The sequence below is a fragment of the Felis catus genome, chromosome X, assembly GCF_018350175.1.
Source record: "Felis catus isolate Fca126 chromosome X, F.catus_Fca126_mat1.0, whole genome shotgun sequence".
Taxonomy (NCBI): Eukaryota; Metazoa; Chordata; class Mammalia; order Carnivora; family Felidae; genus Felis; species Felis catus.
Genome location: NC_058386.1, coordinates 23,444,363 through 23,467,231, shown reverse-complemented (window position 1 = coordinate 23,467,231; position 22,869 = coordinate 23,444,363). Strand labels below are relative to the sequence as shown.

General features: G+C 43.3%; 2 protein-coding genes across 3 annotated transcripts; both read right to left on the bottom strand.

Annotated features, from left to right (window-relative positions):
• Positions 1 to 3,673: 3,673 nt before the first annotated feature.
• Positions 3,674 to 5,443, bottom strand: LOC101082378 (melanoma-associated antigen B10-like). 2 transcript variants are annotated; one of them, XM_023249039.2, is made up of 2 exons: positions 5,301 to 5,443; positions 3,674 to 4,838 (listed from the first exon to the last, which is right to left on the bottom strand). In XM_023249039.2, the coding sequence occupies exon 2, from the start codon at positions 4,787 to 4,789 to the stop codon at positions 3,674 to 3,676; it is 1,116 nt and encodes a 371-aa protein (XP_023104807.1). In that variant the 5' UTR covers positions 4,790 to 4,838; positions 5,301 to 5,443. The 2 variants fall into 2 exon arrangements, with proteins under 2 accessions (XP_023104807.1, XP_044906864.1); XM_045050929.1 differs by having other exon boundaries at positions 5,212 to 5,352.
• An 8,029-nt stretch (positions 5,444 to 13,472) lies between these two features.
• Positions 13,473 to 17,570, bottom strand: LOC101100370 (melanoma-associated antigen B10). The gene is made up of 2 exons (XM_004000376.5): positions 17,482 to 17,570; positions 13,473 to 15,135 (listed from the first exon to the last, which is right to left on the bottom strand). The coding sequence occupies exon 2, from the start codon at positions 15,075 to 15,077 to the stop codon at positions 14,031 to 14,033; it is 1,047 nt and encodes a 348-aa protein (XP_004000425.1). The 5' UTR covers positions 15,078 to 15,135; positions 17,482 to 17,570; the 3' UTR covers positions 13,473 to 14,030.
• Between the last annotated feature and the right edge of the window lie 5,299 nt (positions 17,571 to 22,869).

Below are 22,869 nucleotides of genomic sequence, written 5' to 3'. Positions count from 1 at the left end.
AAGGATTGGAGAAAGGCCTGGAGAAACTATGTCAGCTCCAGCTGACAGTCAGCAGGAAAACAGTGCCTCAGTCTTATTACCACAAAGAACTGGATTGTGCCAACTGCCTGAATGATCTTGGAAAGATACTCTTCCCAGAACTCATGATGAGAGGCCTGCCAGCTGAAAGTTTGACTTGGGCCTTGTGAAACCCGGAAGAGAGAATTCAACAGAAGCAACTTGGATTTCTCACCCACAGACATGTGAGATAATAACCGTGTGCTGTTGTAATCTGCTAAATTTGTGGTAATTTGTTATGGCAGTTGTGGAATACTAGTCCAGCCTCTTGGAAGGAGTACAGGGTCTGTTAGAATTCAGCCTTTGCTGATGGTTGCTGCACAGTGACTTCCCCCATCCTTCCTCATCTACTGCTTAGGGATGGAGGCTTTGGTTCTCATGACTTAGTTAAGCTCACTCATCAGTGTATGGATTCAGTGGCCAGTCTCCGATAAGTCACCAGATTTCTCATCTGCTTTATAAAATCTCCTCTCTTATTTCAGGGCTATCTTTCAAGAATCTGTAGATTCTGTGCCAAATCAGATTCTACCTCAGGAGCTGATTTGGAAAATACTTTTAAGAGTGTGCTGGCAGCTCCCAGATCAGATGAGCAAACATCAAACATCACTGCCAAAGTAAACGACCACATATACTGGGCTGTTGTTAGCAGAGGGGTTCCATGGTCAGGGATGACACAGACAGGAATTGTCTGCAGTGAATCGGAATGCTCTAAGGCAGGGAAAAGAAAGGTGATTCTGGGTTGTTGTACCCTCTCCGCCCCCCCCCCTCCAGAGCAGAGTGCAGTCTTATGAAAGGATTCAGGGGAGAACTGGACAGCAGGTCAGGATCCAGATTTGGACACCAGGACACATTGGGGAAAACCCAGGGCAAGAGTCATAACTGGGAGCGCGCTGGTTCTCATCCTGTGTACTAGCACTGGGCAGAGTCAGCTTTAAAAGAACCCTGGGGCTAGGGGCAGGTGCACCTTATGCAAATGCAGCCCAGAGATACTCCCCGCGTAATGTTTAATTCTCATTTCACCTTATTAATCCATCTGAATTTAATACATTGGCTGCATCTTGCTTCCTTTTACTCTCTGGGACACACTGAAGAGTAGGGAGCAGAGAAATGAAGTAAGAGACACAGGTCAACCTCAGGCAGGGAGAAGCCAAACAGTGTGTGTTCTAGAAGAAATCAGATCAGGGCCCTAAGTCCCAGCCTTGTCACTTACAAGCCAGGTGAACTCAGGAAAATTTCAGTTACGTAAGCTTTCATCTGTGAACTGAGTTTTATAAGCAGTCCTCTTGTTTTTGGCTTACATATATCTTGTAAGTAGGAATGGTAGGATATATCTAACTTAAGGAAGACTCGGGCACAGTGTCTGGCATGTATTATACTTTGATAAATTTTAGTTATTACTGCTGCTATCATTTTTACCCTAAAACCTACCACCCTCCCTTCTGAGATTTTTTTTTAGTCCAGGAAATTTCAGTGAATTCATACCCCTCTAGGACATGGCACAAGAAAACAGCCAATATGATGCTAAGCAAGTTAAACTAAGTTGCTTGCTGTATAACTTTTTTGAGGCTATGTTATTTATTGTTGTGGGAAAATCTTGCTCAGTTTTATGCATATCAAACCTCCTGGAATTTGTATTAAAGTCTGTTCCCATCTCTTCCTTCCCTCTGGACTTCCATCTGAAACACTTTTATTTGCAATTATTTCACCCCGATCACAAATATAATTCTAGCTTAGAGTTTACCAAATTACATTTCAGATAACTTAATTAAAATGCCCATTTAGGGCACCTGGGTGGATCAGTAGTTAAGCATCTGACTTCGGCTCAGGTCATGATCTCACAGTTCATGAGTTTGAGTCCCTCATAGGGTGAGCTCGTGCCCTGCTTTGTGAGCACAAACCCCGCTTCAGGTGAGCACGAGCCCCAAATCTGGTGAGCTTGAGCCCTGCTGCTCTCTCTCTCTCTCTCTCTCTCTGTCTGTCTCTGTCTGTCTCTGTCTGTCTGTCTGTCTCTCTCTCTCTCTCTCTCCCTCCCTCCCTCTCTCTCTGCCCCTTGCTCACTTGTGTCCTCTCTCTCTCTTTCTCTCAAAAAAAAAATGCTCATGTAGTAGATGGGCTTTGCCTCTTCCATCCCAGGGCAAAGATCGCCAGCACAGCAACTTCTGAGCATTCTACCTCCTGTGAGTATCACAGCCACTCTTTTAATATGACATGCACAAATTGCCTATTCTGTGCACTGTGTTCTGCACAGGGACAAGACCATAGCACCTCTTCTGTTCCTGGCCCAGGTGAAGATTTCTCTCTGCTTTATCTATGATCTTTAAGTATTAAAAACGCTTTTCTATTCCAGGCTTCGGTCTCATTGTGAGACACATCATTTGAGGTTTTGGACCCTGCTCAGCACTCAGACAAACTCATCTGACCCACCATGCAGCTTAGTTCAAAGTACCTCACCCTGAAGGACTTTCAGTTTCCCAAGGTCTCAAACCCCCTTGCCACAGGGCTTTTACACCTGACTGCTCACACCTAAAACCTCCGTGTCCTCACACCATCTTTTGATTTGTGTTTTTTGTCATAGGGAGTATCTTACAATATTCCTTGTATCATAGCTGCTCTGAGACTTCAGAATTCTGTGGGCAGGGATAGTTCTTGTTCATGTTAGCATTTCCAGTACTAACATGGAGCTTTGCAAAGAGTAGATGCTCAATTATTGTTGGAGAAAAGAAAATGGGCCACTGAGAAACAGGTACCATTTATTACAACATAGGGCATCTAGATGGCTCAGTAGGTTAAGTGTCTGACTTTGACTCAGGTCATGATCTTGCAGTTCATGGATTTGAGCCCCACGTCAGGCTCTATGCTGACAGCTCAGGGCCTGGAGCCTGCTTTGGATTCCGTCTCCCTCTCTCTGCCCCTCCCCCCTCACATTCTGTCTCTCTCTCTCTCTCTCTCAAAAGTAAATACATATTTAAAAAATTTAAAGAATTTATTGCAATATAATTATTTATCCTTCATTCTTGAATAAACTAAATATATCCAGTTGTGTGTATATGTGTGTGTGTGTGTATATATATATATATGTATATAGTATATATATGTATATGTATATGTATATATATATATACATATATATATGTATATATATGTATATAGTATACAGTATATGTATATGTATGTATATAGTTACAAAACAAGACTAAAAGTGATAAATGAAACTAAGGATTTATCATTTTTTATCTATCTCTCCATTTCTGGACCCCAAGTATTACACTACTGAGTTTTTCACACTTCCAAGGAAATGCCTCATCTACTGCCACGTTATCTTGTTCCAGATTACTAAATAAGATGGAAGTTTTCCAATTTTACAAAATAATAAAACTCTTACTCTTGAGTCTCATCCACACCAATAAATATTTGAGCAGTATCATTCATAAATTTGGATTATGAAGCTATTTAAGCCTTCTATTAAAAGGAACAATATTTTACAAAATTATCCAGGTTACCACATAGAACAGAAACAACAAATACATTGTACACTGTGTTTTCTCCAGCCCCACCCTGATCCTCTACTCCTTAAAATATAGACTTCTCTTTTTAACAACAAAGTAAAGAATCTGCCTCAGACTTTATTAGGGGTGGGAGGAGCTGCTGGCATGGCCTTGGTGCACACACTGGTTTTGGCCCTGGAGCGGGCACTGGTCGTGGCCTTGGAATGTGCACTGGTCAAGGCCCTGGCACGTGCACTGGCCATGGCAGCAGTATGAGCCCTGGCTGCGGCTCGGGCTCGGGCTCGCTCTTCTTCATCTCTCAAAGCCTCTTCATACCAGGCTGGGAAAGCACTGGGGACGGTATCGTGAACTTTGGCTAGAAACTCCAGGACTCTCATCTTGCTGGTCTCGGCGTGGGCTCTGGGGCCCCACAGGAACTCATAGCGCGGAGGGTCGCTGTTGGACACCTGCCGGTACTCCAGGTACTTATCTTTCACAAAATCCTTGGTGATGAGCTTCCTGGGCTCCCCAAAGATGAAGTGCTGCCTCCCCTCGTATAACCCCATCACATTCAATGTTTGCCAGACTTGTTCCTCCATGGCACGGTTGCGATTTGTGAAGATCACACCCAGAATAGTCATCAGCAAGCCTGTCTTGGGCACACCACCGTGATCACTCAGTACTGCATCGTAACTTGGTTCCAGTTTGTTCACAAGGACATAGATGTGCCGGTTGGGATCCGCTTCCTTCAAGTCAAGACCAAAAACCAGCTCCAAGTGGTCAGAGGCTCTCTTGAGGGTCTCATGGAACTGGTTCCTATACATTTGGATTACATTTCTCAACATTCCCGCCTTGGTAATGAGCTCTTTCTTTTGATATTTGCGCAGCAGATAGTGCACTAGCAAAACCACCTTCTCATCTAGCAGGTCTCTCTGAAAGGGCAGAGCGGTGGGCTGGACCTGAGAGGATCTTGGCCTTTCCTCCCCTCGGTTGTTGGCAGCTTCATTCGATTTTGTGTATGAAAGAGCCACAGGAGTAGTGGTGGTGGCTGTGGCTCTCTGACGCTCCTGGGGAGCACGATATGACCCAGCAGTAGGTGAGCTGTTGAAATGAGGACAGCAAAGGGAGGGGAAAACTTCTCCCACTGCTGTAGTAGCCTGAGCACTCACCAGATCCTGGGGCTTTTCTGGAGCCTGGCGGCGGCGTTTCTCACGAGCACGGAGCTTACTCTTCTGACCCCGGGGCATGATGATTTTTGATAAGAGCAGGAGACAAATGGGCAGATGACTCAGTGATCTGAAAGGGAAAGAATGACATTGTAGGGCCACTTCAACAAAGAAATACAGCCTTGGCTTTATTGAAGGCTAACTCTGCAGGTTTCCTTGAGGGCGCTGCTCAAGGAACCCACAAGGCTCCTATTCTTTGATTGCCTCTGCCCTGAGGACCCTGTGGACCTTAGCTCCTACCTACAGATCTATCTGGAGCTCACTGGGGCTTAGAGCAGTTGCTCTGAGTTAGGGAGCATTTCAGTTCACATTAAGGGTCATCACTTCACTTTGGGCAGGACCTGGGGTCCCCATGCTCTGCTTTTCAGAGGCTTACCCCTGGTCTCAAAGCCCTCAATCACTCTGAGACCTCAGAGGAGGAACTGAGGGGAACTTCATCTTACTATGTCTGCCTGGGAATGCACAGGGAAGAAAGCACAGGCAGAGCTCTGAGGAATCCTTTCCATTCTAGAGTAATTAGGGTTCTCCTCACTCAAGCTGGAAAAGCGTTGATCCTTCCAGTAATGACACTGATGCTGCCCGCTCAACCAGATTTCATCTTCCTGACTGCCCAAGGGTGTGAGGGGGTGCCTCAGCCTCACATCGTTACCAAGGCCTCCCAGGGCTGACCTCATTGGTGGGGCTTTGTGAGGTACCCTTTGTTGACAGTGGGTTTATCCTTTATACCTCATTCAGTGTCTTCACTACACTGTGGCAGGGCCTGGGGGCTCCTCCCTCCCCTAACCTAACACCTACCTCCTCCTAGTCTAAAGTATTCACTGACGCTGAAACACCAAATACAGATGTCAGGATACCTTACATTAATCCAACCTAGCCTGCAGCCTCTGGAATAGAAAGTATGGGCAAGACTCCACAAAGCCCCTGTGTTCTGGAGTGGGTGGTTCCCTCAGATGTCACTCAGAGTTCTTGCCTTTACTCCCTCTAGAGCCTCAGACTGTTCCCTCTGCTGATTTGAAGTTGACAGACTTTTCTGATTACCTCACCTACCTCATTCCCCTCCGGGGAACTTTAGAAGGTAGTCGGATGTCCATATGTCAAATGCTTCCTGGCTAAGTTCTATCAAGGCAAATAGCAGGGACAGAACTGACTGGGAACCCCTCTAATCTAGAGTGGCTGATCCCCTCACCCCTAACTCACGGTTTTCCCTTAATTCCAGGCAGGGCCTGGATCTCCTCCCTTGTCTGTTCTGATGCTGCCCAATAACACCAAAGCTAGTGCTGCCCTCAGATACCAGAGGCAGAAGTCAGGGTGCATCACATTCTTAAATCCCCGTGGGACCTCCCAGGTTGGATAGGAGAGGTGGTGCTCTGTGAGGCCTCCTTTGTTCTGTTGAGGGGAGTGGCTCCCTCAGATGTCCGAATCCTTACCTTTACTCCTGTTAGGGCCTGGGACCATTCTTCTGCTGCTCTGAAGCTGACACCCTCACCCCCATCAGTCCCCTTGGGAAATTTAGAAGGTTCTCAGAGTTTGCTACATCAGACCATTGATTCTTGCTTGGGTTCTGTCAGGGCTGATAGTAGGGTCGGGACTCTCTGGGAGGAGCTTCCCCAGTCTGGGATGGGCAGTACCATCACACTTAACTCAGGATCTTTACCTTACTTAATTCCAGGCAGAGCCCACAGGTCCTCCCTCAGTGGACATGTCACACCACTGCCCTCAGACCAATGCCTTCACTTCCCTGAGACCCCAAGGCGGCTATCAGAGTATACCATTTCTGGCCAGCTTTGCCTGGGGTGTCGCAGTGGTGGTGTTCTCTGTCACATAGGTTTTCAAGAAATTTTTAATTAGTTTTACTTCTGACTGATCCTAGGTATCCTCCCCTCCATGTTAGCCCTAAACCGAGGCCCTCCCACGTCACTCTCCAGTTTCTAGAGGATAAAGTGAAAGGGCTTCCGACCTTCATCACAAGCATATCAGGGCCTCCCAGAGCTGACAGCAGAAGCTGGCCACTGTGCTGCCCATCTGTTGGGGTGGGCAATTCTCACAGAAATCAGACTGAGTCCTCACCTTTACTTCTGTTACTACCTGGGACCTCCCTCTCTGTAGCCTTGAGGCCACACCCACCTCCAAATGCCCTCAAGTCCCTGACTCCCCAGTGGGGAAATTTGGAGGTCACTCCTTAGGCAATCCCTGCACAGAGCTTGCTAGGACTGTAAGCAGGGGTGAGTCTCTGTGGGGTCGACACTCTCCTGGAGTGAGGATTCTGTTAAACTCAATCCAGGACCTTGTCTCAACTCCAGGCAGAGACTGGACTCTTCCTTTTGCTAACCTGACACTGCCCACCACAGATCAAGGTGTTCATTTCCTTGAGACACCAGAGACAGAATTCAGGGGAAACCATTTCCATCCACCCCTTTCTGGAATTTCCCAAGGCTGACAACAGGGATGGGGCTGTGTGGTGGCATCTTCCATTCTGGTATGGGTTGCTCCCTCTGATCTCATTCAGAGTCCTCACCTTTCCTGCTGTTAGGGTCTGGGATTCCTCTGTCTGCTGGCCTGAGGTTGACAGGCCGATCGACTGTCCTCACTTCAAAATTTTAGATTTTCTATATTTACTATAGATCATGTGATGATTTTGAGAGTGGCTAGCAGAGACTTTTTTAAAAAAATTCAATCAAATTGGAGTTATTACACAAAAAATATAGCTTTGGACTCCACAATATATCTGTCACTACCAGTCAATTTAATAAGGAACTACACCAACTACAGTCATTCTCCATCTACCTGTAGGTATTTCCATTGTGGGCCCACCCCCACCCCCCACTCCAGTCAGCATCTGGTAGCAACAAAGACCACAAGACACAGCCAGAGTACATCTGCCCTCTGGTGTGCAAAGAAGTCAGGAAGCACGGAGGTAATCTAAGCTGAGGATAACACCTGGGTTATTTATCAAGACAGGTCTATACACAGCCCTTTCTTCCCAGAGTCACTGGGGTAATGAGCCTCAGCGAACTCCCCCTCCAGTTACCCTCCTTGCAGCTACACACCTCCTTCCAGCACTCACTGGTAATACTTGCCCTTTTTGAAACATTCTGAATCACCAACCAAGCCCAGCCACTTGCAGAGCCTCAATCTCAGTGTCAGGAGGGCCACAGCTTAGGGGAAGAATTAGCCTTGTCCATCAGGCTAGTGGTCCATCAAGACCACTCACGGCTCCGGTACACTGGCTAGGATGCATAGAATGATTAGAGTAGTGAAGAGATGTAGCTCTTCCAGATTCCATCAGTAACATTACTTGGTGGGTGACACAGGGGGAGCCAGCTATATGCTGCCCGAAGGTGGGCAGGGGGCACTCTGGGGTGAGGGGGCTATCGGGCATGCCTCTAGGGTCCTTTCATCCAGCAGATCTACTCACTCACATCACTCTAAAACGTTGGGCTGGCAGTGAAGATACAGATTCCCTAGCCTATCCAGCTATCTGGTACCCTCTACCAGATTCCCCCACGTTCTCTCCTTCTGGCACCTTGTCTATTTTTGCTGAAGCCTACGTTCAGGTCCCTGACTACCAGCTGCCCTGGGCTGTCTCATGGATTCTGGAAGTTGCTCTACTTCCTTCACCCCTGGTCCTCTTGATATTCCTCACTTATTGATGTTTTCCTGTCCAGGCCCATTTCCTGGTACCTGGTCATTCTGACAAATCCTATGTTCTCAAAGGAAAGGGGAAAATCTTTTGGACATAGAATTTTAAACTATGCACCCAGAAGAATCCTAGTACTTAATCTACACTGCAGAAATCCTGCTTTATATGGGTGAGTGATTAAATTAATTTTCTGTTTAATCTGTTTAGGAAATAGGGAAATACAAATTAAACTAGCAGTGAGATAATATACTTTTGATCAAAAGTTGACCAAAATTTAAAAAGTTGATAAAGTAAAATGCCAATGAGAGCCTAATTTATTCACATACATAAATATATGAAAAATAATTTGATATAGCATTATTAGAACAGAATATCAATTGGGGCTCCTGGGTGGCTCAGTCGGTTAAGCGTCCCACTTCAGCTCAGGTCAGGATCTCGTGGTTTGTGAGTTCGAGCCCCGCATCCGGCTCTGTGCTGACCTCTCAGAGCCTGGAGCCTGTTTCAGATTCTGTGTCTCCCTCTCTCTCTGCACCTTCCCCGCTCATGCTCTATCTCTCTCTGTCTCTCAGAAATGAATAAACGTTAAAAAAAAATTAAAAAAACAGAATATCAAGATTTGTAAAAATTTACTGTCGTCAGATTCTTTCCACTTTAATTGCACTGTTCTACATCTCTCCATAACAAAACATCCACATTTTCCCAAGAATTGATGTTCAATGATTTTGATGTCAGTTCTCTTAATCATAGCGACACATGAGAAGCAACTTGTGTATCCTTCAAGAGGCGAATGGTTAAATTAATTATGGTACATACACACTTTAGAATTCTAGAAAGTGGTTAACAGGGTGAGGTGGATCTGTTTGTGCTCTCTCAGAAAGATCCTGCATTTATTTTATCCAGTGATAAGGGCAAGAAGCAAAATGATATGTACACTGTTCTACATGTATTTTTTAAAATCCACGGTATACTTTTCCAATACATGTATGTAAGAATAGTCCTGGAAAAAAATCTTAAAATACTACAACACAAGATTTTTTAATGCAGTTACCTCCAGGATGGGATAAAATTTAGAGGAACATAGTAAGGAAGCAGAATTATAATCTATCCCTATTATTAGAATTTTTTGGCAACATGAATATATGCCCTATTTTCTTTGTAATTAAAATACATAAGAGAACAGAAATAGTATCTACGTATTATTCAGATAAAGTATTTATGAGATATAATGGGAAAACGTGGTTTAGAATTGCTTCACATGACAACGTTTTATTTCTTAGGTACATAACATTTGATGAGCATTGGCAAGGTGTTTCAATTGTCAGGTGATCCCAGGATCCAGGGTGCTTCCGTCATGAACTTCCCCAGCCCAACACAGGCTCTGTATGTGTGCTGCTCGATAAAACAAAAAGCGTGCAAGTGGCATACTAGTTCTCAGATACCTTTGTCTGGAGGTGAGAGGCATGCTTCTGCTCATATTTCAGTGCCAAGGATAGTCACTTGACCCTTCCTAACTACTAGTAGAGTGTCAAGTAGCCTCCAAGAATAGAGAACAAGACATGAAGTAACTGAGCATCTGCAGACCTTCCCATTAACTGTTACATAATAGGCACTGAGAAAACAGCAACTATTACAATTTGCTATGACATTAGCCCTCTTTATTCCTGGAGGATTTTCTGAGAAGATCAAATGTAGCTGCCTTTCAACAACTTTTTCTAGTGCCCATGTGTGACCAGTGTTTTCAAATACAAGATCACACCAGTTTTCTAAAGGGCACTGGAAATAATCTCAGCAGGCAGATGTCACCCCTTTTCACTGTATAGCCCGTTTCTGCTCTGACCACGGATTATAATAATGTTATAATCTCAATACACTCAGAATTTTCTGATTCCTTTTGCTGCATGGAAAACCTATAATTTGTGAGTCTCTGCTATCCACTACCTGAAGAATGTGGCTGAACACTTGTTCAGGTATCTTTAAGCACACTGAAAAATTAGGATTTTCCTCTGAGGCAGATAGAGACAAGAGTCAGGAGTATGCTGGTGAAGTTTTTTCTTTTCTTATGAAAACTGGTGTGTCTGCCAGGGAGATATTTTCTGTCTTGGTGGTGGACTGAATGATTGTTCCACAAAGATGCCCATACCCTTATCCCTGCAACTTGTGAATATGTTATGTCACATGGCCAAAGGCACTTTGCATATGCCATTAAAATTAAGGAATGGACCTTCAGAGAGGGAGATTATAATGTATTACCTGAGCAGACTCAATCTAATGACATGAGCCCTTATAAGCAGAGGACTTTTGTTTGGCCAGAGGCAGAACAGAGATGCAGCACAGTGGGAGTAGGAGAGTTTCCACATGAGACAGAGTCAACATGCTGTTTCTGAAGTAGGGGCCCATTTGCAAGGAGTGGAGAGAGGCCTTGAGGAGCTGTGGCAGCTGCAGCTGACAGTCAGCAAGGAAACGTGGCCTAGGTCTTAACATTACAGAGAACTGAATTCTTCATAGAACTGGATTCCTAAAGCAACCTGTGCAAGTGTGGAATGAGATTCTTCTCAGTATCTCCCCATAAGAACCCAGACTGACAGCTTGATTTGGGCTTTGTGTAACCCTGAACAAAGAAAACAGCACAGCCAACTCATATGTATTACCTACAGAAAGGTGAGATAATAAATGTGTGTTGTTTTAAGTGCCTTGATTTATGACAATTTGTCAGCAATAGAAAGTTACTACATTCTCCTGGAAGGACACCTGAGTTTTTAGGAATCCAGCTTCTGCTGATTGTTGCTATATAGTGATTTCTTCACACCTTCATCATCTACCACTTAGGAGGGAGGCTTTGGTTCCTGACCACTTAGTTAAGCTCGCTCATCAATTTATGGATTCAGTGGCCAGTCTCAAATATTTTATCAGATTAAGTTCTTTTGTCTTACTAATCCCATTTGCTTTCTAAAAACTCTTTAGGGGCACCTGGGTGGTTCTGTCGATCAAGCATCTGACTATTGGTTTTGGCTCAGGTCACGGTCTTGCAAGCCCAGCATTGGGTTCTGTGCTGACACCTGGAGCTTGCTTAAGATTCTCTCTGACCCTCCCTTGGTCATGCTGTCCCTGCCTCTCTCAAAAATAAAAATAAATAAATAAACTTAAAAAAATAAATAAAAAAAAATATTCCCTAACTTCAGGGTTATCTTTCAAGAATCAGTAGATCCTATGCCAAATCAGACTGCTCACAAGCTAATTTGGAAAAAAAAACTTTGAGTGAGAGAGAAGCACCAAGAGCAGATGAGCAGTCTAAACTTCACTGCCAAAGTAAACAACCACATGAATGGGATTACTGTTATCACAGAGGGATTCCGTGGTCAGGTATGGGACAGACAGGGGACACCTTCAGGAGTTTGGAATGCACTAAGTTAGGGGAAAGGCACGTGATTTTGGGGCTTCTGTTTCACTGTGAACAGAGTGCAGCCTTATGAAAGGAAGTTGGACAGCTGGTCAGGATAGAGATTTTGACATGAGGGCATACTGGGAAGACCCAGGGAAAGAGTGATGTAATTCAGGAATCGCTGGAACTGGTCCCAAATTCTGGGACCTGGGTGGAGTCAGCTCTCAAGGAACCCTGCGGGTAGAAGCAGGAGGAGCCTAGGTAGATTAAGCCCACCAACTCTCCTGAAATTGTTTTTAATTCTCATTTTCTTCTTTATTTATTTCAGCTGGGCTTAATACATTGGCCACAGGGTCCTTCATTTCAATTTCCTGAGACATTGTGGAGTAGTGAGAGTAGAAATGAATTAAGTGACAAAACATTTGCTTTATTCAAGAAGGAGTGGAATAGTGAGGGACCCTAAATGAAGTCAGACCAGATGTCTAGTCCCACTTCTGACATTTATGAGCCAGATGAAGTCAGGAAAATTGCAGAGCTCTGTAAGACTTTTCTGTGAAATGAGCTAGAGAGGTCCTATTCTGTAGGACTCCTGGGATGTATATAATGTATGAAAGCACTTGTCATATGTCTAGCATGTATTCTGTTTTTAATAATTTGCAGTAATGACTATTACTTTTTTGACCCAGACTTTACTAAAATCTGCTCTGTGATTTTTTTTTAATCCAAGAGGTATCAGAGAATATGCAGCACCCTATGAGACAGCACAACAAATCAGCCAACATGATGCATAGCAAGTAAAGCTAAATTACTTACTATGCGTGCTTTTCAGGATATGTTATTTATGGCATGTTGGGGAGAGTCTTCCCAGTTAGGTGGAAGTTAAGAGTCGTTGGGGTCAAGAACCAACTCCCTCCAACTGTCCTTCCATCCAAACCACTTCTCTTTTCATTTATTTCAGTTCCATTCAAAATCTATCCCTCACTTGGAGTTTGCCAAATTACACAAAGCTTAATAAGATGAACTTGAATGTAGTGGGAGGTCTCTCGAGGCCAGAGCAAAGATTGCTAGCACAGTGGCTTCTAAGCATACCCATGTCATGTGAGTATCACCTCTATTTCTCAGAAACTCCCTGGGGATGATATGCCTAAAACACAGTTTGTGTGCTGTGTTGAACCGCACTGGGAAAAGAACCGTGGGGAAGGATGCAGGACACCTTACATTCCCCAGGAGATTTCTCTCTGGTTAATTCATGATTTTCAAGTAGCTGCTAAATAGTTTTCCATTCCAGGCTTTACGTCTCTTAACTCTGGACACAACTTCTGCGGGTCTGGCCCCTACCCACCGCCCCCCAAGCCTCATCTGACCCACCACCCAGCTTCTTGCAAAACTGACTCACACCAAAGGACTTGCAGTTGCCCAAAGCCCCAGACCCGCTAGCCTCAGGGCACCTTACACTTGACTTCTCACATCTGGATCCTCCCCATGGGAGGATGTGAGAAGTGAAGTGATAAGTGCCCTGAGGCCAGTGGGTGTATCCCATCCTCTGTCCTACTTGACAGCTACTTCTACACTCTCAAATTCTATGGGCACAGTGGGTTTTGATTATCCTGACACTCCCAGTACTAGCAGGAAGACTCCCAAAGAGCAGATGCTCAAGGAATGTTTGAGAAATAAACGAGACAGTGTGCAAGACATCTAATTTATTATGCTATAATTAATTCTACATTATTGAATAAACTAAGCACATCTAAGTGTGTATATATATGTGTGTGTGTGTGTGTGTGTATATATATATATATATATGTATGTGTGTGTGTGTCTATATTAACTTGAGAGAACAGACCAAATGGTGATAAAGGAATGTAAAAAATTCATCATCTTTTACACTCTCTATTTCTTGATCCCAGCATTTTACTGCTGAGTTCTTTCATGGAAATGCTACGATGTTATGTTCCAAGTAACTAAATAAAATGGAAAATTTCCCAATTTTTTCTATAAAATTGTAAAACTCTTACTCTTAAAACTCATGAACATCAATAAATGAATTACTTATTCATAAACTCATACTCTGAAGCTACTTAAACTTTCTGTTAAAAGGAGCAACATTTAAACAAATATCCAGGTTCCTACATAGAACACAAACATGTTATATATTCTCTGGTCTCCAGCCCCACCCTGACTTTTCACTAATGAGAACATTAACTGTTCTCTTCAAACAGATAGTAAATAACCTTCCTCAGCCTTCACTTGGGGCAGGAAAAGCTGCTGGCTATGGCCTTGGCACGTGCACTGGCCATGGCAGCGGTACCAGCCTTGGCTAGAACTCTGGCTCGGGCTCGCTCTTCCTCATCTCTCAAAGCCTCTTCATACCAGCCTGGGAAGGCAGTGGGGACGGTATCATGGCTCTTGGCCACAAACTCAAGGACTTTCATCTTGCTGGTCTCAGCGTAGGCTCTGGGGCCCCACAGGAACTCATAGTGTGGAGGATCGCTGTTGGGCACCTGGCGGTACTCCAGGTACTTTTCTTTCACCCAATCTTTGGTGATGAGCTTCTTGGGATCCCCATAGATGAAATTCTTTATTCCATCATATAACCCCATCATATTCAGCACTTCCCAGACTTCCTCCTCAGTGGCACGGTTGCCCTTTGTGAAGATCACACCCAGGACAGTCATCAACAGGCCTGTCTTGGGCACAGCTCCATTATCATTCACTCTTGCATCGCAGCTCCGTTCCAGTTTGTTGATAAGGATGTAGGTGTTCCTGTTGGGATCCATTTCCTTTACATCAAGGCCAAAGACCAGCTCCAAGTGCTCAGAGGCTTTCCTTAGGATCTCATGGAAGTGATTCTTATAAATCTGGATTACATTTCTCAGCATATCTGCTTTAGTAATTGGCTCTTTCACTTGATACTTGTACAGCAGGTAGTATACCAACAGAGCAACTTTCTCTTCTATAGGGCCTCTTCGACATTGCTCAGTGGTATCCCTGGCCTTTGAGGTATTTTGATTTTCCTCCACTTGATTGCTGGCATCTTCATTAAATTTTGTGTTTGAAGCAGCTGCAGCAGTAGTGCTGGTGGAGCAGACTCCTCCAGGAACTTTAGGATTCTCGGGTGTTCCCGTGGCAGGGGAGCTCTGGGGAGCATCTTTGAAATGAGGAGATGGGGAAGAGGGAGACTCTTCTTCCTCTGGGGCAGTGGTCTGAGCAGGCAGCAGACGCTCTGGCCCTTCTCGAGCCTGGCGGCGTTTTTCACGGGCACGAAGCTTACTCTTCTGGCCCCGAGGCATGATTCTGGTCAGGGAGAGCAGGCACGAATGTGGAAAAGAGGATAGATGATTCAGTGACCTGGAGAAAAGAGGATGAAATAGTGTGATATCCTTTGGCAGAGAGATACCACCTTGGGCTTTATCAAAAGCCACTTCTTCAGGTTCCTTGAGGGTACTGCTCTAGGATCCCACAAGACTCCTCTTTTTGGATTAGCCTTTCCTCTGAGGACTCTGGAAGTAGCCAGAGTTCACCTTGGGCTGAAGCTTTCCACCCCTACCTGAGTCTACGGGAGCTGATACAGGGTTTGGCAGGTCCAGGCTCTATGGAGCCTCCCTTGTTGTGGAGTAAGGGACATTTCCATTCACATTCAGCACCATTTCCTTGACTTCTGATAGGACCTGTGGTCCTCTGATTAACCGATTTGATGCTGCCTCTTCATTCCAAAGCCCTCACCTCAACTGACGTCCTGGAGGAGGAACTGAAGGGGCACTGTATCTGAGCACATCTGCCCAGGGTCGCCCTAAGACGACAGAAATGGCAAAGCTATGTGGGACCTTCTTCATCCTAGGATAATTAGGGTTCTCACTTCACATTTAGAGTCCACAACTTGGCTTCTTGCAGGGCCTAGGACTGTCTCTTGGCTGACCTTAGACCTATCCCCTCAGAGCAAGAATTATACATTTTTGAAAAATTTGAGGAGTTTGGGGAGGACTCAGTCTAACGTATCTTCCCCAGGGACCCCTTCGAGGGATGATATCACATGGAGGGCTCTGTGAAAAGCCTCTGTTCTGTGATGAGTGGTCTGCCCAATGCTCAGTTTCCTTATTTTGGCTCCTCTCCTTGACTGCCAGTTACCCTCCCTTCTGCAGACTTTGAGGGCTATAATAATCAGACCAAGGCAGTTATCCACCAGATATCCTAGAATATGCAGTGGGGGGGGGGGGAGGTAGGAGTGGGAGGAGACCCAAAATGATAGATATCCCCAGGGTTTTCCAGAGCTGATCACAGAGGAAGGTCCTGACTCTGTGCATCCCCCTCTGTTCTCACTTTGACACCTAGAAGTAACCAAGTTATCTCCTTATAATAGGGCTCTTGTCTCCCTGGGACCACTGAGGATAAAGTGAGAGGCATCTTAGCCTCACAGCCCTGCTAAGGATCCACCAGGGCTTATAGACGGGAAGTATTCTTTGGGACCCCTTTTGTCTTGAGGGAGGAATTCCCCTCAGTCCTTTTTCAAGGTTATGAACGTCACTCAAAACCACCCCTAGGGGGCGCCTGGGTGGCGCAGTCGGTTAAGCGTCGACTTCAGCCAGGTCAAGATCTCCTGCTCCGTGAGTTCGAGCCCCGTGTCGGACTCTGGGCTGATGGCTCGGAGCCTGGAGCCTGTTTCCGATTCTGTGTCTCCCTCTCTCTCTGCCCCTCCCCCGTTCATGCTCTGTCTCTCTCTGTCCCAAAAAATAAATAAACGTTGAAAAAAAAAATTAAAAAAAAAATTTACTTACCAAACTTTTTATCTTATTTCCATCTAATTAATTTACTTTTCTTAACAATTTTGTTTAGATTACCCATGAAACTTTATGAGGCATTAGAAAAAGTCAACTATTGGGGCGCCTGGGTGGCGCAGTCGGTTAAGCGTCCGACTTCAGCCAGGTTACGATCTCGCAGTCCGTGAGTTCGAGCCCGCGTCAGGCTCTGGGCTGATGGCTCAGAGCCTGGAGCCTGTTTCCGATTCTGTGTCTCCCTCTCTCTCTCTGCCCCTCCCCCGTTCATGCTCTGTCTCTCTCTGTCCCAAAAATAAATAAACGTTGGAAAAAAAATCTAAAAAAAAAAAAAAAAAAACCACCCCTAGGCCTCCATCTGCTAACCTGAGTCCAATAACCTTAGACCAAGGCTCTTATGCACACCTCTTCCCGAAACTAACCAAAAGATGAAGCAAGGGGACACCCGAGCCTTATGGCGGCCACACTAGGAGCCTCCAAGGGCACACAGCAGGGGTGGGGCTCTTTAGAGCTCTGGTTTCTCCTAGAACACAAATAGGGGCATTCATCAACTCCAGGCAGAGCCTGAGACTCGGTCCTCTGATCGCTTGAGGCACACACTGGAGTCAAATATCCTCACCCCTTGGGGTCTCCTAAGGCTGACAGCAGGGGCACGGCTCAGAGGGGGCTCCTCTCTTATGGGGGAGGGGAAGTTCCACTGAGTTCACTCTACGTCCTCTACTTACTCCTCTGATACTAACACCCTGGTTCGGTGCTATTATTTATCTGAGTTCTCCGAAGGAGAATTCACCCAGCAGTACATCGGGTAATCCCTGCCTGGAACCATCTAGGGCTACCTGCAGTGGCAGGACTGCGAAGTCTTATGTCTATAGGGACGGAGTGGAGGCGGGGGTTCCTCAAACCTTACTCAATATTCTTATCTTACCGGAGATGAACGTGAATTCCCCCCTCCACAGATCCGCCGCGACCCTCTCACAACAGGGGCGCACCTCCCACAGACCCCAGAAACGGAAGTCAGTGTGGGCACATCCGGCTCCTCCTGCCTGGGGCCTCACAAGGGGGGACTGCAGAAGTCGGACGATAAAGAGTGACTCTGTGGTGCCCCCCCTGTTAAAGTGTCAGTAGTACTCAAAGTCATATCTAAGTAGGTTCTCATTTTGGCTCCTGGTGCATTGACTAAAGGCTCCCTGGGAAATACCCCCCTCTCTACCACCCCATCCTCCCCCCCACTCCTCCCCCACCCCACCCCACCCCACTCCTCCCCCACCCCACCCCACTCCTCCTCCGCCTTCCCCATCCCGCCCCTCCCCTCTCCTCCACCACCACCCCTCCTCCACCACCACCCCACCCCTCCTCCACCACCACCCCACCCCTCCTCCACCCGCCCTTCCTCCTACATCCCTCCCCCCACCTCCCCTCCACTCTGCCCCTCCTCCCACACCCCTCCCCCACACCCCACACCCCTCCCCCCCCCCCCCCCCCCCAAACTCTGGACAGTTTCTCAATTTAAACCCTTGCAGATGGCGGATCAGTGTCCTAGGCAGGGTGTGAGATTGAGAAACTGCAACACTAGGTAGGAGGGGCCAGAACAGGTTCTGAGATGTCAGAGAAAATGCATAGTGACGATAGGCTTTCTTCACTATTCAAACAGACTTTTGGGAACTTTCTGTTAGAAAAGATCTACTTCCTATAGGAAAGAGGCAGATCTGCATAATTTTGTGAGACCCAGGTATTTTTATCTTATCTAATATTGAACAGTGTAGTGAAATTCATTTTACTTTTGGTTCTCATTTATAATACATATGTACATGTCCTAATAATTATTGTATTGTATGGCAAGGCTCTTGAATTTACTGTAGTTATCTATACACCAGTTTTTTTTTTTATAGTCATTTATTTACTTAAATAATCCATAGCCTTTTCCTTTGGATTTTGTAAATGATGCTCATATTTAAAGCAAATAATTTCTATTCCTTTTTACTATTCCTAACGTTTATTTCTGTGTGCTTATTCTCGGGTTATGCATTCTGATCCAGTTTTGAACAGTTAGAGTTGGTAGCATACTGCTATGTGCTGTTCCTTACATTTATGGGAATGCTACAGACATTTCACATTTAAGTTTGTTTCCTATAGATGTGAGGAAATGGAAGTTCTCTTCTAATGTTAGTCTGCCAAATCATGCATTCACGTTGAATTTTTTTCAGAAGTTTTTTCTGTACTTCAGTACATGATCAAATGCCCTTTTAAATATTATCTGTTAATGTAATATTTTAGGCAGTTTTTTCTAATGTTATAGCATCGTTACATTTCTTGGAGTCAGCCTCTTTTTTTTTTTCCTTCTCATTCACTGCTATATTGAAACTTATATGAATTTATTTAGGATCTTTGCTTGTAGGTGAGTGAGCTTGGCTCAAGTGTTCTGTTTTCAAAGTGTCCTCAGCTGGTTTTCTTATCAAGGAGAGCTAGCCTAGGAAAATAAGTTGGAAAATTCCCCATTTTGGGATGCTTTGGATGTGCTTACATGAGATGGCAATTAATTATTTGCTTGTTACTTGGTAGAACTGGTCCCTGACTGCCCTTGTCCTGAAACATTTGAAGGTGACTGAAGCTTTGAGGATGGTTTACGTTTGTATTTCTCAGTAACAGTTTTCTATTCTGTTTGAACCTCTTGGGTAATTAATACTTTTTCTGAATAATATTCTATTATCATTTGGAGTTTGAAATTTAGTGGCTACATATATATTCTATTTGTGGAGAAATTTTCATCCATACACCGCAGTAAAGAGAATAGCGTAGTAAAACCGATAGACCTGACATCAGAATCAACAATCATCAATACATGACCTACCTGTTTACATTTATACCCATATCTACCCCCATTTCTGCCACTGAAGTAATGAGAAACAAATCCTAGATATCATGCCATTTCATCTTTAAATATTTAAGTATCTATTTCTAAAACACAAGTTTCCTTCGTGAAACAAATGTTCAATACTTAAAAAATTAATATACTCAAATATCCAGTTATTTTTCAAATTTACCTGACTGACATCCTTTTAATGTTTTTCTTTAATTTGGGTCAAATAAAGTCTATTCATTGTCCTTGCTTTTTATGCCCATTAATTTGTAGATCCTACACCCTCCCACATATATACATTACCTGTTTTCCGTGTCATTCTTTGTTGAAAAAAATAACCTCATGTTTTTTCCAGTTCCACATGACATGGATTTTTTCTGATTGCAACACTGGTGTCCTTCTCCTTCTGTATTTCTTTAAATCACTAGAAGATTCACCAGATTAAGTGTAACTTTTTACTGTCTCCTTTTTGTTGTTTGGAAAGACATTCATGGTGATATTGTGAATTTTTATTGCAAGGAACCTAATGTTTGTCTCCCTTTGTGTTGATGTTTGCAATCTTTTAAGATTAACATATTTATCCATTAATTAATTAAGGGTTACACGATGTTAATTTTGTATTTCTATCATTTTTTCTGAGTTTATTAGTTGAAATAAATTTTTATGCAAAAACCTATCCTTGCGCACCATTTAGTAATGATATTTATAATGTTCTCTTATAATATTTAAATTCCTTTTGCACCCCTTTTTGTACATTATTTAAGTAATATCGCTTACTTCTGTTTCTTTTGTTAAGTGATGATACTTATAAAACTGTCAGTTATATCAGTCTTTTCAAAGAACAGTCTTTTGTTTGTTGGCTGTATTGTCTTCTAATTCATGATTTTCTGCACTTTATTATTTCCTACATTGTATTTCTTTAGTATTTCTCTAGTTTCTTGAAATTTTTGCATGTTATAAATATTTTCATTTTTTGTCTACTGAGATTTTAATTTCAATAACTATATTTTTATTTCTAGATATTATTTTAGTTCTTTTTCAAATTAGCCTCTTCTTTTTTTTCCAATTTGTTGTTCTTATGATCTCTGTAATTCTTTTTTCTCTTTAATGGACTTTATTTTTTACTGAGATATAATTGACATACAACATTATATTAGTTTTAGGTGTACAACATAATGGTTCCATAGTTGCATATATTGTGAAATGATCACCACAGTAAGTCTAGTTAACATCCATCACTACCCATAGTTACAGTTTTTTTTCTTGTGATGAGAACTCTTAAGATCTATCCTCTTAGGGGGTGCCTGGGTGGCTCAGCTGGTTAAGGTCTGACTCTTGATTTCGGCTCAGGTCATTATCTGATGCTGGTGAGATCGAGCCCTACATCAGGCTCAGCACTGATGGTGTGGTGCCTGCTTGGGATTCTCTCTCTCCTCTCTCTCTGCCCCTCCTCTCTCTCTCTCTCAAAATAAATAAATAAAGTTTTAAAAAATTTAAAAAAAATCTATCCTCTTAGCAACTTTCAAATACACAGTACACTATTATTAACTATAGTCACCATGCTATATGTTACATCCTCAAGACTTACTTATTTTATAACCAGAGATTTGTACCTTTTGACCACCTTCACCCATTTCACTCACCCTCCACCCTTGCTTCTGGCAACCACTAGTCAGTTCTCTGTATCTATGAGCTCTTTTTTTTTTTTTTTTTTAGATTCCACATATAAATGAGAGCATACAGTATTTGTCTTTCTCTGACTTATTTCACTTAGTGTAATGTCCTCAAGGTCCATCTATGCTGTTGCAAATAACAAGATTTTATTCATTTTTTTGGCTGAATAATATTCTACTGTGAATGTGTATATGCATATTTGTGTGTGAGATGTGTGTGTGTGTATATCACATCTTTGTCCCTTCATCCACGGAAGGACACTTAGGTTGTTTTCATATGTTGGCTATTGTAAATGATGTTGCAGTGAACATAGGGCATATATTTGTTTGAGTTATTGTTTTCATTTTCTTCCAATAAATACCCCGAAGTGGAATTGCTGGACCATATGGTAGTTCTATTTTGAATTTTTCCAGTAACCCCCATACTGTTTTCCATAGTGGCTGCACTATTTTCTTAATAAATCTACTTAAGACTATAAATATCCTTGTGAGTACCCTTGGGCTGTTTCCCACAAGTAATTCTATAGAGTTTTATGTGTAGTGCTGGAATTTTTTACAAGCTGAATGAATAGCTTCTATATTCCTTATCTTAGAATTTTTTGAATACACACACACAAAAAAATACTAGTAAGTGCAGAAAATTATTTTTGATAAGGATGTGAAGAAGAGGAGAGAAACAGAATTATTTAGAGGAAGTATCAGAGTCCCAGGGGTGTTTTTGTTTTTGTTTTTTGTTTGTTTGTTTTTTGTTTGTTTTGGTTATATGTGACATAAGGGACTTGAATGCATTTAATTGCTTGTGACTGAGTTGAGTTTTTTCTAGGAATGAAAAGAGGGATCCACAGCTAGAAAATCAAAACAATATAATTAGCTAAGTGCAACTGTCAGAGATTATTCAGGAAAACAGAAATTACTCTAATTCTATAACTCAGACAGAATTTAATGGAAATTACTGGTTATTCACATGATGGAGAACCAAACCAAGTAGAGTCAGGCAAACCAATACTTAGCAACTTGAGGAAGTCACTCTCATCTCTAGTGTAGAAGGACAAAGAGAAGAAAGAGATAATGTTACTAGAGATTGGTAATTGGAGTCAACAGAATCTAAAACCACAGTTAACCAATATGATGGGAGCTAGAGCCATGGGGAAGAAATAGCCATTGAAGGAGAAGCCACCCGATGCAGAGGCAGAAGGAGAAAAACCATGGCTGTTCCTGCCCTCCTGGGTGATAATCTGCTGGTGTCCTTATTGCCTGAACTATGAGAGCAGCCAAATATTGGAGAACCTAGGAATTGGAGCCTGCAGGAGTTATCTCCTGAACACTAGAAAGCGGAGGAAAGAAAGAGTAAAGAATGAATATGAGGAAAAAATTAAGTACAGGACAGATATACCACATTGACAAATTAAATGTGAAAAATATCCAAGATGGTATATATCTGCTCTATAAAAATCAGTATTAATCCATGATAAAACAAGAGATGTTATCAAAGTAGATAATGGCTAGCCACAAAACAAACAAACCCTATATCAAGCACCATATTTAGTGGAGAAAGAATGGAAATTGGGAATTAGATAAGAATAGCTGCTATCACTATTTTTATTCCACATTGTAATACAGGTACCTGCCAGCCCATAAAAGGAAACAAATGAAGTAAGAGTCAGAGATTGGAAAGTAAGATGCTTTAGTTGTCAGTTCTCCCTAAAATGATCTTTGGGTTTAATAAAATTTCCATCAAAATCCCAACAGGACATCTTAAAAAGAAATTTATACATTTTAAAAT

Bases quoted from the DNA above. Each gene is read 5' to 3' on its own strand.
- LOC101082378 (XM_023249039.2), bottom strand. From the start codon at position 4,789: ATGCCCCGGGGTCAGAAGAGTAAGCTCCGTGCTCGTGAGAAACGCCGC.
- LOC101100370 (XM_004000376.5), bottom strand. From the start codon at position 15,077: ATGCCTCGGGGCCAGAAGAGTAAGCTTCGTGCCCGTGAAAAACGCCGC.